Raw genomic sequence first — 16,471 nt, forward strand, 5'->3', positions numbered from 1 at the left:
ACCTTATGCCCACACAAAAACCTGCAAAGGGATGTTTACAGCAGCTTCATCTTTAATTGTCAGAACTTGAAAGCCACCAAGATGTTCTTCAGCAGGTGAATGGATAAACTGTGGTACAGCCAATGGAATTATTTATCCACTAAAAAGAAACAAGCTATCAAGTCATGAAAAGACGTGGTTGAACCTTAAATGCACATTACTAAGTGGATGAAGCCAATCTAAAAAGGCTACCTACTATATAATCTCAACTCTATGACACTTTGGAAAAAGGCTCAGTGGTGAGGGACTGGGGGGAAGGAGGAATGAACAGTGGGACAGAGGATCCCTGGGGCAGTGAAACTACTCTGGAAAATGGTGGGCCCACGTCTTTTTTTTTTGAGACAGGATTTTGCTGTCGCCCAGGCTGGAGTGTGGTGGCGCAATCACGGCTTACTGTAGCCTTGACCTCCTGGGCTCAAGCGATTCTCCCATCTCAGCCTTCCAAAGAGCTGAGACTACAGGTGTGCACCATCACGCCTTGCTAATTTTTGTTATTTTTATGTAGAGATGGGGTTTCGCCGGGAGGCGGAGCTTGCAGTAAGCTGAGATCCGGTCACTGCACTCCAGCCCGGGCGACAGAGCGAGACTCCGTCTCAAAAAAAAAAAAAAAAAAAAGAGATGGGGTTTCGCCATGTTGCCCAGGCTGTTCTCGAACTCAAGCCTTGATCTGCCCACCTGAGCCTCCCAAAATGCTGGGATTATAGGCATGAGCCACCACGCCCTGCCAGATCCAGGTCTTCATACATTTGTCAAAAGCCATAAAATGTACACCACCAGGAGTGGCCCCTAGTATAAACTATGGACTTTGGGTGGTAACAATGTATCCATCAGTTTTAACAAACGTGCCACTCTGGATGGGATGTTGATAGAGGGGAAGGTATGCATATGGGGGGTAAGGGGTTATATGGGAACTCTACCTTCAGCTTAATCCTGCTGTGAACATAAAACTGCTTTAACAAAATCAATTAAGACAAACACTGAAGGAACTAAAAGGCACTTGAGCAGTTGAGGCGAACTGCAGAAGGCAGAAACGAGTCAGGAGGCATGCGCGTATCACTGCCACTCCCCAGTGAAGGTCATTTCTGAAGTCAATTTAAGGAAAGACCTAGAACAATCGCAAGTACTCCACTCAAGCCAGTCAAAAGGGGACAAAAGAATAAAAGGCAAAATGACAAACGTTTGCTGTCAGGAAAATATTTTCCTCAAGATACATATTTTTCAAGTTTTGTGGTTTAGCCCTTGACACCTGAAATCTATCCATTTCATTTCAACTGTATTAACGCCAAGACCAGAATGCAACTAGCTCAAAAAAGCCATCATTTCTATGCAGGTCCTGTTCAGCTGCCCAAGCTTGGTCCTATGGCCGACACAATGCACCCACCCACACCTCCATCCTGGCGGAGTGAAATGAGAAATGGACTGCTTCATGTAGCCATTAAAACACAATTAATCTGCCATTTCTGCTGCCCTAAATTGATGAACACAGAACTCATGTATAATTGCTTATTTCTACTTCACAACATTCCTTCCAGTATTTCTACTCTCTAAAAAAGTCCATTAACATTCCATTATTTTTTTATAACTCTTAATGTTGATTGGTAATATGTCCTCATATCAACCTGAATAAATCTGACTGTCCCCATACACTGGCCACACTCTACCTGCCCAGAGGAGTGGCAGAAGAACCCTGAATTTTGTTTGCTTCCCAATTGCGTGGCCATTGACAGGCTAGGAATGGGACAGACCGGATCTGATCATGGCCTCCTCTGGAGAACCAGAGCTACCCTTTGGGAGTTAGAATGGGAGAAGGAAGAGACGCATTCACTTTAAATTAAACAAAAGAAGGAAACAAGGTTAAAATGAAGTTTATTATTTTTTTGATTTTTTGATTTTTTTTGTTTTTTGTTTTTTTAAATAAAACTGTTTGTGAAACAGCTATTTTATCCCCATGGCAGAGTGACCCCTGAAAGATGCACTAACCCCTTCTTAAGGCCATAACAAGATTTTTTTGTACTTTTTTCTTTTTTTAAAACTCAGATATTTAAAAATTATACAATTTACAAAACAAAACAAAACAACACAACATAAAGAATCACGTAGCATGGGGCTGCCTATCTGACAGGTCCTCTTTTCCTTTATAAAAATGAAAGCAAAAAGAAAAAGGGGCTGAATGGGTGTTCCTGGTCAGCTTAACCCACTCTGATCACAGCGACAGTCCCTCCCCGTCCCTGCCTACAGCTCACACTGCCGGCTCTGGCAGCACAGGCCTGGGCCTCCTCTCATCCCCACGGGTACCTGTGGGTCAGGGCACAGCTGCCTGGAATGTGCTGAGGACAGGGAGCCCCAGAGGAGGGTCATCCCTCGATTTTGCTGCTGCTGTGTACACTTAGGGTCCTCACCAGCCACAGTGACCCAGGACACAGCAATGACCTCAGACATCTGCCAATTTCACCCCCAAAAAGAAAAAGTTAAAAAAAAAATAAATAAATAGTGTTTCTGGAAATGAAAACAAATTATTTTTGTGTTTAAACATCATTCCCCTGCTCTTGAAAACATGGACCGTCCCTATATTTCCCCCTCCCTCTAAAACCTTCCCACTTGGAGACAAATTAATGACAAAAGGATGGTTCTGGTGTGGTTTGTCTGCTTTTTCAATCCTGGGTCTAGTGTTTTCTGAACTGGTGTGAGACAGGCTCAAGATCAAAGCCACACACACCCCGTTCTTTATGAGATGAGGGTTTGTTCAGTTCAATTTCACATTTAAATTTCACTTGTCATCAGAACAAATTTGGAGATCTTTAACTAGATAATTTTAAAATAGAATCAAAAGGGATAGCGCACCTTTCATTTAAACAAAGTCTTTCCAGACTAAAAATAGATTTATATATATATATTTTTTATCCCTCCCTTTTAATTCCCCCCACCCTTTCCCCATCATCCCACCCCTCCCCCCTCCCCCCACATTGTCACTATGGAGATTGTGTCCATGGAAACAGCCATTCCAACGTCTTGGGTCTTTCTTTCCTGTGGTGTCACCGGTTTGAGTGTGATGTGAGAACTTAGGAAGGAAGTGCTGGCATGGGCAGGCACGCGGGGCGGGGCGGGGCAGGGTGTGGCTGCACGGTAGGACGATTTCCATTCCATCACGAGTGTCCACCACCTTCTCATCTCCACAGTCTCACCTGGAAGACAAGGGACAGACACTGAAGGCCAGGAACCTCCACAGGGTCCACCACCAACAGCCGCTGTTCCATGGTACCCCTGGGAGCTTTCAGTAGGGAGCCTACACTCAGACCCCTCTGTAGATGTGCTGCTGGTGTGGGACACACCCGAGACCCAATGCCGGGGCCACTGTGTGGCTTTGGATCTGGAATGTGATTAAAGGCAGCAATGACCTAGTGGGGGTGCTGGGGCCGGACTTTGAGGGCTCCTCAGGGTATGTCTGCCTTCCTAGTGCATAAAGGAACCAGGACAGCAGAGAACTCCCTGACCTCAGGGCAAGCCCCGAATTGTGGGGCAGCTGGTGGGGTTTTGCCAGTGTCGGACCCCAGCTGTGACTGAAACCTACAGTACCTGGTCAATCTGTGGAAGAACCTTCTCGAAGTCCAGCCTCTTAGGAGAGTTGCACAGTTGCCTCTAGTCGATACAGCTAGTTGTTTTTGAGACAAAATCTCACTCTGTTGCCCCGGCTCCCTGCAGCCTTGACCTGGGCTCAAGCAATCCTCCCACCTCAGCCTTCCAAGTAGCTGGTACTACCAGGTACACGCCACCGTCCTCAGCTAATGACAAAGTTTTTTGTTTTTTGAGACAGAATCTTGCTCTGTTGCCCAGACTGGAGTGCAGTGGTACAATCTTGGCTCACTGCAGCCTCCGCCTCCTGGGTTCAAGTGATTCTTGTGCCTCAGTCTCCCGAATAGCTGGGATCACAGGTGCACGCCACCACACCTGGCTAATTTTTGTATTTTTAGGAGAGATGTGGTTTCACCATGTTGTTCAGGGTGGTGATCTGCCCACCTCGGCCTCCTAAAGTGCTGGGATTACAGGCGTGAGCCACTAGGCCTGGCCCACAGTCAGTTCTTCATGCTTAAAAAGAATGCTCTTCCCATGGCCTCTAACAGGGAGGGCAGAATTTCTGAGGCTCAGACAGAGCTGGACTATGTTAATTCTCTCGACCTCTCAGGAGCCTGAGAACCCTAGGTCTCCCATCCCCAGGCTAGGGGGCTTCTCTCCTCTTCCAGCCCAGGTGCAGAAGGGGATTCTGATGGCCTACATAGGACAGATGGATTATACCAAAGGTCCCTGTGGAATGCTTCATGGGCCATCCTATATGGAAAAGTCTCAAAGAGAAACAGCAGTTTCCAAGGAAATCAGTCCAGTAAAATTTCACCAGAAGCCAGAAGTGATGGCAGCCTCGCCCCTCCTTCACTTGCTATCTGCCGATCACTGTGCTTTAGACTGTCACTGGGGCTCAACTAACTGCTTCCTCAAGCCCAATTTGGTGCCCTCCCCTTACAAATAAACCCCAGGAACCCAGGTGTCACCAGCCCTTTCTGCTTCCATAAAGTTTACACACACAGAACTGCTAAGAAGGCTGGGGCCTGCAGGAGCTAAGATTGAGCTGTTCCCAAGCACGTACATGCACATGCTCTTGCCCAAGGAAGTTCCTGACCACTTGGCAGGTAACAACAATGAGGAGGAACACACTCCACAGAGGCCACGGCACAACATCACCACACACAAGTAAAGGCAAGCCTTGGGAATGCAGGCCAGCAGCTGAGCTAATGGGCACCTACCTCCAGGAACACAGAAGGGTGTCATCTTGTTGGGGTTGCGGGATGCCCGTGGGAATCAAGTTCAATGCCCACACGTACCCTGTCAGGCTCTGCTCATGGAGGGGACAGGGCAGGGTTTGCCCTCTTTACGAGTACACAGCAGTCTTGGGCCTGCACCCCAATCTTGCTCATTACTCAGAAGAACAGGACCCCACACCAGCTCCCCACTGAAGAATGAAGCGCACGTCAGCAGCCAGGGTCTGCCTGGCCAGTCGACTCTGTGAGCTGCTACCTGTGGGCCCCTCCCAGGGGTGCATGGTGGCCCAGGCAGCAGCAGTTTTTCAGCACCTGCAGCCTGGGGCTCTGCCCTTCACAGCCTTCCCAACAGGGAGTGTTCCCTAGGTCTGACAACTAGACCAGCCCAAACACATGATATCCTGAATGTAATGGGACCCTAACTTTTCAAGAGCTACTTCAAAAAAAATTGTTCCTTCAGTAGGGAAATTAGGAAGGAAAATTCTCTAAGCACTAGAGAATTTTCTAGAAAATTCTAGAAAGGCCCTGGGCTAGAAGCTTTACAGATATTAGTTCACAGTGACGTGGACCTGCCTGACCCCCATCTTCAAGAGAGCTGAAGCTCAGTAAGGCGACAGGTGTAGCCCAAAGCGACATGGCCAGAGGTGGGACTGGGGCTTTTCTGACTGGGTCCTAGAAGCTGGATGTCCTAGGGCATGGGGTATGGCTGAGAGATGGCTGGAGCCCAGACAGTGAGCCTGGGAGCAGCCGTGGTGCCAGCTGGCCTGAGCAGCAGGAGTGACCTGCCGCCCCTATGCTGAAGACTGTCAATTCTCTTTTAAAGAACGTCATCTTGCTGCTCAGCTGCCAGCATCCAGGATTTCGTCTTGGACCAACACCTTCCCAGGCTCTCTCACTTGTTCTCTCCCTCATTCTCTTCTCGCTCACACTGTCCTTTCTGCTCCCCTTTGGCCTCATCTGTGGCCTGAACCTGGGCCGCCGTCCTCATGTCCTTCCATATCAGACTCCAAGCCTGCCTTTCCCAATTGCAGCAAAAACTCATCATCTCAACACCACTCACTCTGGCCAGGATTCACCCAGAGCCCATTTCCTCATTTCTAAAATAGACATTAATTCTGACTAGAGAGGAAGGATGTGAAGAGAAACCTAATTCTGCATCTATACTGATTTAGGGCACTGATGGTCAGGGTCCAAGAGCCCTTTCTTCTCTAGGATGGCACTAATTTCTTTTTTATTTTTTTCTTTTTTTGAGATGGAGTCTTGCTCTGCCACACAGGCTGGAGTGCAGTGGTGCGATCTAGGCTCACTGCAAGCTCCACCTCCCAGGTTCATGCCATTCTCCTGCCTCAGCCTCCCGAGTAGCTGGGACTACAGGTGCCTGCTACCACGACCGGCTTTTAGTATTTTTAGTATTTTTGTATTTTAATTTTTTGTGTTTTTGTATTGTTAGCCAGGATGGTCTCCGTCCCCTGACCTCGTGATCTGCCCGCCTCGGCCTCCCAAAGTGCTGGGATTACAGGCGTGAGCCACCGCGCCCAGCCTGGGATGCACTCATTTCTTTAACACAGACTCATCTGGCACTAGCATAGTTACATGCCCCGCTCTGGGCTAGGCTTTGACAGATGTGGTCCCTGCCCACGTGGAGCTTACATTCTAGTGGAGAGACAGGTAGTAAACAAGAAAACGATCTGAAATTGTGGTGATGCTAGAACAGCTGAAAGTGAGGAGAGGGGCAATGGAGACAAGGATTTAGAAAGGGAAAGGCTTCTCTGAGGAAGCGGCATTTAAGCTGGGACTCAGGAGATGGAGCCTGTTTTCAACATGAAGAAGGGGAGCTAAAGTGTTTCCAGCACAAGGAACTGTGTGTGCAGAAGCCCAGAGGGAGGCAGCCTGCCCCTTGAAGAGGTAGAGGAGGCCAGGGGCCTGGAGAGTCACCTGAGACTTCCACAGGGCTCTGGAGGCAAGGTGAGACGTTTGGACTTTATTTGGAAGACAACAAGAATCTCTGACGTAGAGAAGAGACAGGACTGGAGGGAGGCCTAATGAAGACTGCACTTGGCTACTGAGCAGTGGCAGGGAGGCGGGCACTATAGGAGCCGCAATGCCTGGGCTGGTGCTGGTGGGGAAAGAAAGTGGACAGACTCGGGCTCTCCTCTGGAGGTGTAATCCCGGACCATCTCTGGACCAGTCTGGGAAAAACGGAATCTACAATGTGACATTCATTCATACACAAATGGGCTGTGTGACACCCAGTTCCAGGGGCAGGGGCGCCACTCCCCATGCCCCGCCTTGCTCAGCTTCCATCCATGGCTGTTCTTTGCAGGGTACGTAGCACCCAGGATGCAGCATTAGCCCTGATCAAGGTTATAGGTTCCCATGTGCTGGACCACACGGCCTGTTAGGGGAAGCTGGGGCCTCCTTGTTTAATTCACGACAGGAGGAAGAGCTGGGCCTTCCAATGTCAAAAGCTCTGTCAACCAATGACACAAGCCAGCAAGACAGTCCACCTTGGCACAAGGAGACAGTGGGCAACCACAGGCCTGTGGAAGGACTTTTCCCCTCTGCACTCCTGGCGAGGGTCAGGTACAAGGTACGTCACATGCTGGGAGGCAGGGGCAGCATCTTTTAACCCCAAGTCTTGGGTATATTTGCTATAAGAGACAGCTACAGGGTTCAATCTGCTGCCTTGACCTCTCCAACTCCCATGAGAAACCCACAGCTAGGCATGGCAGACCAACAGGCTGAGAGCCAGGGTGCTGTGCTGGCACTTAAAGACATTTCCCAAGGGAATCTCACAAGGTTGGCACTGCTATTCCTATTTTTACAGAAGAAACTGAAGCACAGAGACATGGAGTGGTCTGACTTTAGTCACACAGTACCTATCAAACCACTTTCTCAGAACATGGCACACCAGGAGGCAGACACACATGCACATCCACTGTCGGTTCCCTGCCTTGTCAGGGCACCCAATAATGGCAGCTCTCTGTCCCCAGCATGGGGCCCAAGATGAGCCCTCCTTTAGTAAGAGGTGTGATTCCATCCCCAGTCACCAGGGCTTCTACCACAAATGAAGGATGGTGACCACCCTCAATGTCACTCTGCTGAACTGGGAAACCAGGAAAAGGTATCTGCCTTGTGGGAACAGCACATAAAAAACATTTCAGATGGACAGGACTGGATGCAGTACGTCCATCCTCTCCCTCCAAGAGCTGAATGGTTCAACTTCAATGGACCTGAGACGACTCTCTACAATGGGTGAGGCCACTTCATCACTGTGCTTCAACCCAGAAGGATGAAGCTCATTGTTCTGTTGAAGAGTTGGCCGGGCACGGTGGCTCACACCTGTAATCCCAGCACTTTGGGAGGCCAAGGCGGACAGATCACTTGATGTGAGGAGTTCAAGGCCAGTCTGGGTGAAACCCCGTCTCTACAAAAAATATAAAAATTAGCTGGGCGGGGTGGTGCACGCCTGTAGTCCCAGCTACTCGGGAGGCTGAGGCGGGAGAACTGCCTGAACCCCAGAGATGGAGACTGCAGCGAGCTGAGATTGTGTCAATGCAATTCAGCCTAGGCGACATAGCGAAAATCCATCTCAAAAAAAAAAAAAAAAAAAAAAGAGTCAAGGGCCCTCTCAGCTAGGAAGGAAGGCCCAAGAATTACTAGAGAGGAACAGATGATGAACAAAATCCCCAAGATATTTGTCTCCCAGACCCAGGGCCCAAACCTTCTTTTTCTAACACAGATGCAATTCCAGGATAAAAACAAAAAACACTTAAGCTCTTTCCTTAACCAGGTCTTCTAGGACACATTCCAGGAATACAACCATCATGGCCCCCTACAGAACTTGACTCTAACCATCTGGGCCTGTGCTGGCAGAGGGGCGACAATGGGAAGGCACAGTGGCACCCTCAGGAGTATAGGGACATGCAGGAGGGCCAACACAAAACAGTCCTTTCAAAACCACCCAATGCAATGGCTGCCTTTCCCTGAGGGCTAATCCCAGGGAAACAAGCAAGGGCAGGCAGGCAGTGCTGCCCAGCAGGTTCTGGAAAACCAGCAGTCACTCGCTGATGGTGGCAATGTACTCCAAGGCCAAGAGGCTTCATTTGCTCATCTGATTCCTCTGACCCAGGAACACATGGAATGGCTTCCACCCACCTCCCCCAACTTTGCTCTGATCCCTCCACTGACAGCTCTACTCCCTGGAAGAGTAAAGAGGAAAGGCACTACACTCAATGTTCTATCAAGAAGGCACTTAGCACCTGACTTCTCAAATGGTGCGGCAGCCCAGGGGCCTTCTCCGGAAATTAGTAGTGGTAACAAGGGGGAGCGCATGTTCCAGAAGGTGGTCAGGTACATGGTGGTGCCGGAAGGGACAGGTCTAGCATAGCTGTGTGGGTCAAACTCCTGAGGCTGACACAGAAGTCCTCCCATTTGAGAGAACTGACCCCTCAATGAATATTTCTGAGACAACTAGTCCTCCTGCCCCATCCTGTAGCAGTAAGTGCCACAAGGTACATTTTTGTTTTTCTTTTCTTTACAACCTATTTCCCCTCATGCCTCAGTGAGGAAGGCAGGGTGAAGGAGCAACATGGAGCTCAGAGGCCTGCAGCTTCTAGAGACCCAAGTCCTATCATCCTGTTTTCACAGATGCCTGCTGAGGGCCATGACCACAATCCCACACAAACTCACAACAAGCACAACTCAATCACAATAATTTTTTTTTTTTTTGAGACAGGGTCTCACTGTGGCCCAGCTGGAATGCAGCGGCACGATCATGGCTCACTGCAGCCTCAACCTCCAGGTTTGATCAAGCAATCCTCCCAGCTCAGCCTCCTGAGTAGATGGGACTAAAGGCATGCACCACCATGCATGGTTAATATTTTTTAAAATGTACAGACAGGGTCTCACTGTTGCCCAGGCTGGTCTTGAACTCCTGAGCTTAGGCGATCCTCCTGCCTCAGCCTCCCAAAGTGTTGGCATTATAGGTAGAAGCTCCACACCCAGCCTCAAGATTTTTAAGAGTAAAATTAAATCAGATGCTAGAGTCTACTAAATCTTCGAGGATTTTTCTTTCCTTTGTACTTCTGCAAAAAGGAATCCTTCAAAGTACTAGAAAAAAAAGATTTCGAATAACAAAACCCAAGAGTTCTGTTGTTTTCAAAGGAAAACACACCATAAGCTTTACAGTAATGGAGCAAATTTAAAAGAGGAGACCTTCGAGTGGAACCCTTTCTGAGATGGGAGAAAGAGCAGGGGCTACTGGCAAGAGGTGCCCTGCCAGAGGAAGAGACCTAAAAGCCTGTTGTGTCTACTCACAAGGCCACCCCTGGCTAGCTGTGCCCTGAAGGGCTGCCTTCAGGAACAGTCACCCTGCACCCCATCAGCAGTGGACAGTTTAGAAGGCCCTACTCCTTTCCACAGATACTCTGGGGAGCTAAGTAACCAATGGAAGAACACTGCATCCACCTGGTGGTGTCATCCATAGGATGAAATGCTGGTGGCAGAGCATGGAGCGAGCAGCAGGGCAGAGGCAACAAGGCCTGCTGGGAGCTGGGCAGGGTGCAGGGAGCCCAGTGGCCCCGACTCACCTGTGCTTGCTGTCCTTTCCATTCCCACGAGCACACTGCCCCCCTCACCCCCGCTCCGACTGCTCTGTGCTGAGGCTGCCTTTCGCGGTCTTGTTCTGCAAGGGGGGGAGAGGGCACGGAAGGGGAGGCTGACACAGGCAAAACCAAGAGGAGACAGACAGGTGGGAGAGGACAGTGCGGAAATCAGGGAGGGCAGAGGGAGGACAGGAGTGGCACACGGAAAAGGAAAGAAAAGGCAGAGTCAGTCCTGACCGACAAACAGGAAACATTCAGACAGGGTTTTCTGAGGCAAAATGTAACCCTTAAAAAGGGGAGTTCTAAAAATAACATGCAAATTAAGTAAAAATAAAGAGAATATAAGATCCTATGACCACCCCTCCCTGGAAATAATTTTTAAAGAAAAGCATAAGCAAGCATCTTTCAGGAGCATTTTGAGGGCAGACCTCTCTGGACAACCTCCTCCTAGTTCTTTCGGCCCTACTAGATTTAAGACTGTGAGTGACCAGTGACCACCAGGTGTCAGTGTGACCTCAGCCAGAGACACGGTGCAGCCCCTGCAGGAAACATCAGGTGGCAGTGGTCTCCGTTCTGATCCTTTCTTGGGGCTCCTTCTCTGTAAATACACCCTCCCCATACACATATGTGGTATCCACAAACAGGCCATTCAGCCCTCACCTCTCACCCTTTCCTAAAGGAAGCGACCACGAGACCACCTCCTAAATAAACTAGGAAGTGGAGCCGAGGCAGCCCATTCCACTGAGCATCAGGCTGCTTCTACAGAAGCACAACCTGGAAGAGACTGTGAGCTTCCCCAGAGCCTTGGGGTGAGCTTGACTTCTAGTCTGGGAAGATGCCTTTGCACAGGCCTCAAGGTCTAGAACCAGACTTACCAAACTCCAACCTGTGAACTGGGGTTCTATTCACCTCAAGTGAAAATCAGTGGCTTGGTCAAGTTAGATATTCTCGCCTCTCTTAATGAATAGACAAACACCAACTCCCCCAAAACACATTTCTCCTGGGATCTCATACTACTCCGAGTGCTGGTCCCCATGCCACGGGTCTCCCTTCAGCATCATGCCCCTCCACCCTCTCAGGGCCAGGAGTGGACTGGCAGTCAGAGGCACAGGTGAGGACAGACGTGGGTGAGGCCCACCATCTGGTCTTCAGATCTTTCAGGAGGAGCCACCCTTGATCCCATCCCTGCTAGTAGCTCTTGGGGCCTCTGACTCACCTTGTGCTTAGGGCACCTCACCGAGAAGTTCTCCTCATGTAGCAAACAATCTGGAAGACAGAAGGGGACAGTCAGGTAGAGACTTCACAGCTGGACATATGTGTGGTCACACTGGCTGGGATTGACAAGGTCAGACATAAAACTAGGAGGTCCCTACACTTACTTCTAATAGGAAAACATTAGAGACACCCCAAGTAAGCTGTAATACCTTAACATGATGGATATTGGTCACTTAAAAATTAACATTTTAAAAGAGTTAATGGTATGGAAAACACTCATGAAACAAAACTGCTTGAAAAAACCAGGATATACAAATGTATAAATGTGCTAATTTTATTAAAATGTTTCTATGCATTAAAAAAAGGCTTGAGGCTGGGCATGGTGGCTCACACCTATAATCCCAGCACTTTGGGAGGCCAAGGCAGAAAGATCACTTGAGTCCAAGAGTCAAGACTAGCTTGGGCAACACAGTGAGATCCTGTTACTATTAAAAAAAAAAAAAAAAAGGCCAGGCGCAGTGGCTCACGCCTGTAATCCCAGCACTTTGGGAGGCCGAGGCGGGCGGATCACAAGGTCAGGAAATCAAGATCAGCCTGGCCAACATGGTGAAACCCTGTCTCTATTAAAAATACCAAAAATTAGCTGGGTGTGGTGGCACGTGCCTGTAATGCCAGCTACTTGGGAGGCTGAGGCAGGAGAATGGCGTGAACCCGGGAGGTGGAGCTTGCAGTGAGCCGAGATCGCACCACTGCACTCCAGCCTGGGTGCCAGAGTGAGACTGTCTCAAAAAAAACAAAAAACAAAAACAAAAACAAAGGCTGGCGCGGTGGCTCATACCTGTAATCCCAGCACTTTGGGAGGCCGAGGCGGGCGGATCACAAGGTCAGGAAATCAAGATCAGCCTGGCCAACATGGTGAAACCCTGTCTCTATTAAAAATACCAAAAATTAGCTGGGTGTGGTGGCACGTGCCTGTAATGCCAGCTACTTGGGAGGCTGAGGCAGGAGAATCACTTGAACCAGGGAGTCAGAGGTTGCAGTGAGCCGAGATCACACTACTGCACTCTAGCCTGGTGACAGAGCGAGACTCCCATCTCAAAAAAAAAAAAAAAAGACCGAAAGGAAATCTACGAATATGTAACAATAATTCTCTTTGGGTAATAAGATACAGCTGATTTAAATTTTATCTTTTCTATATTCCCATGATATTACCAATAAATGCTATTTTAAAAATCCCTGATTCTAGGCTAACCCCATTTCCCAGGCTCAAGCCAAAGCTTCCTTGTAAAAACACTTTAAAATCTGGAAGCGCCTTTTCTTCTCTGTACAGAGAAAGCCCAGGTGTCTGTGACAGAAAGGTGGCCAGGCCCAAGAGCCCCACTGTCACCTTTGCCCTATGACCCACGGAGACACAGAAGCCTCCAATACAAATCACATAATCCACACTAAATGCTTCAGAGGAAGGTAAAATCCCATGAGGATGCTTTTAATCCTTGGAGGAAAAATGATTCATTCCAACTTGTAACATGATGACAGCATCCTGGATGGCAGCAAGGACACATCTGCCTCCAGGTGAGTTGAGCTCTTGCACAAGGGTAGTGCAAGGAAATCTAATTAATGAGTTCACTCTGCACACCACAGCTCCTGGAGGACCAACAGCCAGGTCACTGGTGCAAAACGTGGTGGCAGAATGTTAATAAATATTGATAACACATTCTCTGAGAGCTCCCAGGCACCATGGCAGGAGACAGCCATGGTACTTAACCTTGTTAAATTTAAACTGAGATCCAGACTAGCAGTCTGTGTGCCCACAGATTAAGTGCAATAGTAATAAGCAACAAACATACACATGAAAACTTTTCAGGTCCCAGTATCCTAAAACAAATCAAAAAGACCCTTTTCTATTTGGCCAGACCTGGAACATCACAGCCTGTCTTTTGTTGGAGCCCGTGAATATCTAAGAGACTGGCGGCAGCCTTCTTGGCTCTGTGGGCCCAAGAACTCAGCAACTTACCACTAACCCCAAAGCCCCTCCCGCAGCAAGCAACTAGCAAGGCAATAAATGAAATGTGTTAATTTAAAACCCACAAGTACATAGTGTGACCAAGACTCCTGCTGCTCCAATCTGCCTGAGAGTTTATAAACAGCAGGAGCCAGACAACTGGAGCTCAGGGGACATGTTCTCTTCTTACCTGGGCTCTGGCAGCAAGCACTATGCTGGCTCAGTCTCTAGTTTGGGCCAAACAGAAACAGTACAGCACACGTGGGGCTTGGCCATGCTTATGCCACAGGGGTTTATACAAATGAGGATGGGGACCACACAAGCAGCAAACGGTGCCATCAGAAAGGCACAGGTGGCTCAGTTCCCTCATGGCCACGGAACAGTGACCAGCTGTGATGGACCATCAATAAAACACGCCTCATGTTAGGAAATGTGTTCCCTCTGAGTTAGAAGCAGACAAGAGTAAGATACTATGAGTGCACACTAAAGACAACTTGAAACTAATGCCAGATACATCTGGAAACGAAGTCTCCTACAGCAATCTGCCTGAGGCAGTGTCCATCTCTGACAAGGCCTCCCATGCAGGAACACTGTGCAGACAATGCCCTACTCTGTTCTCATACATGTCCACAAGCCGTCAGGAAGTGCAATTCCTGTTCCTGGCAGGGGCCAGAACCACAGCTAGAGAGCTCAGAAACTTGGGAGGGCACAGGGGAGCTTCTCCTCTGACCAGTCCCTGCTGGGAGGGATGAGTGAAGAGCAACAGTGTAGTAAAACCTCTTCTGAGGATTCTGAACAGGCAACTGCACCTAGATGGCCAGCCAGTCAAGGTCTCTCAATCTGTGTTCTTCAAGGCCCAGGCACCATCCTACACTGTCCAGAGGGCCCAGGCAGCACTTCTGCATAGTGAAGTCAAAGTAAACAGCTTGTGAGATTAACATCCAAGCTCAAAAAGACCCACAAGGTGGCCTAGTCAACAAGATGGCTTGCAGACACAAACATCAACCCCCTAGAAGAGAAGACCACTTTCATTTCTCTCTTTAAGCTCAAAGGCAGGGTGGATTTACTGATCTCCTCATTATAAGCTCTGTGAAGCTTCAGATACCCACATGCATCCACATGCTTCCAGGCTGAGGATGGTGGGCTCAAGGAGGGAAGTGGGAAAAACAAGAAGGGTCTAATGCCCTTTGGATCCGTTGGGTACCAGACACAGACTCCAATTCACCTACACTCTACCCCAGTGTTACTGTTATTCCTTATGTTGGCACATTGCAGGGCTTGAGACACAGGGGCCTGCCAGCTCTATATCCTGCCTTGCTGAAGGGTAGGCTCAGGCTCCTGGGCCATAAGGAGGGAAATATGGGGCTTCTGGCACTGGGACTGGCTTCTGTGATGCAGACAGCTATCCCTTGGGGAGGAGTCAGACTACCAGCATTTTTTAACGACCCATCCAGGGCTCTGACCACACTAGCAAGATCAAAGCCTGCAGCAGAGATAGCAGCTTTAAAATGCTACTGCAAGGAGTGCTACAGAAAGTAGAATTCCCAGCTGTGTTTTTTCATGAGTAGAAGAAAAAAACCCTCCACACAAGGTTCTTTACGCACAGTGGAATTATTAATGAGCTACCACAGCCTTTTTTTCTAATTGTTGTGGTTCACTGCATTAAATACATTAATTAAAAAACAAGACAAAACAAAAAACAGAGCTCATGCTCTTATTACTGTAACCCCCACCTGGAGCCAAATCCTGTGCCTATGACATAACAAGCAACACGAAACAGCTGACCATGATGTCAGGAATGCAGGGTCAACATCAGGTTGGGGGGAAGGTGGCAGGAGTCACAGATCATGAAACAGAGATTCTGTTTCTATGGAGACATCCCAGTAATAAAAGTTTTCCCTGAGACATCAACAGCTCTTTAAAGATCTGGGTGGCTGACAGCAAGGCAGAGATGAAAATGTTAAACTGCTTCTTACTCCATAGGGAGGTTAGGGATTCTCAAACCAAGGACTTATTTTTGTTATGATTAGAAAGAAAAGTCAATCAATAAACTTGTTTCCTGGATACAAAGTTACATCATATACAGAGAGCCAATTTAAAAGAAGACTGTGTGGAATAATACAAGCATCCATCCCCACAGAGCAGTGCAGAATTCTGGGTCACTGTGACTTGGGTCATCAAAAAGACCACAATGACCAAGACATGGTCATCTCGTGAAACTGCCTCTGGTCCCAGCTCTCCACATGAAGGAGCAAAGTGCACAGCAGCAAAGGCAGCAAAGCCAGAGGCCGACAACCTCAGCCTCACTCCTCCCAACCCAGAACCCTCTGTCTCGCTGGACACTTGGCCACCAACTTCTGTTAAATAGAGATGCTACCAGCTTAACTAGGCAGGTTACTAAGATGGGCCCCAAAACAGAAATTGGCAGATACCATTTACTCACAAGCCCTCAGCTAATCAAGGAAAAAAAAAAAAAAAAGCCATTTTCTTCAACTAGAAACAGAAAACTTTGTATTACTGGTCTCCCTTTCCTAGCCACTAGTCTACAGGGAATGAAACACAATTTTCTGATGTAACTAGGGGTCATGAAAATGAGAAAAGGCAACTGGTTGGCTCTTTTAAAAACTTTCTTTGGCCGGGCGTGGTGGCTCAAGCCTGTAATCCCAGCACTTTGGGAGACCGACACGGGCGGATCACGAGGTCAGGAGATCGAGACCATCCTGGCTAACATAGTGAAACCCTGTCTCTACTAAAAAATACAAAAAACTAGCCGGGCAAGGTGGCGGGCGCCTGTAGTCCCA

General features: G+C 48.6%; 1 protein-coding gene across 4 annotated transcripts in view; it reads right to left on the reverse strand.

Annotated features, from left to right (window-relative positions):
- Positions 1-1,888: 1,888 nt before the first annotated feature.
- TCF20 (transcription factor 20 (AR1)) overlaps positions 1,889-16,471 on the reverse strand; it is a 129,407-nt gene continuing 114,824 nt past the window's right edge. The window contains exons 4-6 of one of the 4 annotated variants that reach the window (XM_011945117.1): positions 11,670-11,719; positions 10,439-10,566; positions 1,889-3,221 (exon numbers count right to left, since the gene is read on the reverse strand). In XM_011945117.1, the coding sequence (XP_011800507.1) occupies positions 10,483-10,566; positions 11,670-11,719 (134 nt within the window). In that variant the 3' untranslated portion in view covers positions 1,889-3,221; positions 10,439-10,482. Of the gene's footprint in view, positions 3,222-10,438; positions 10,567-11,624; positions 11,626-11,669; positions 11,720-16,471 lie in introns of all 4 variants that reach the window. The other 3 variants (XM_011945118.1, XM_011945116.1, XM_011945119.1) reach the window with 3 other exon arrangements.

This window comes from Colobus angolensis, unplaced genomic scaffold (genome assembly GCF_000951035.1).
Source record: "Colobus angolensis palliatus isolate OR3802 unplaced genomic scaffold, Cang.pa_1.0 Scaffold239, whole genome shotgun sequence".
NCBI classification, from domain to species: domain Eukaryota; kingdom Metazoa; phylum Chordata; class Mammalia; order Primates; family Cercopithecidae; genus Colobus; species Colobus angolensis.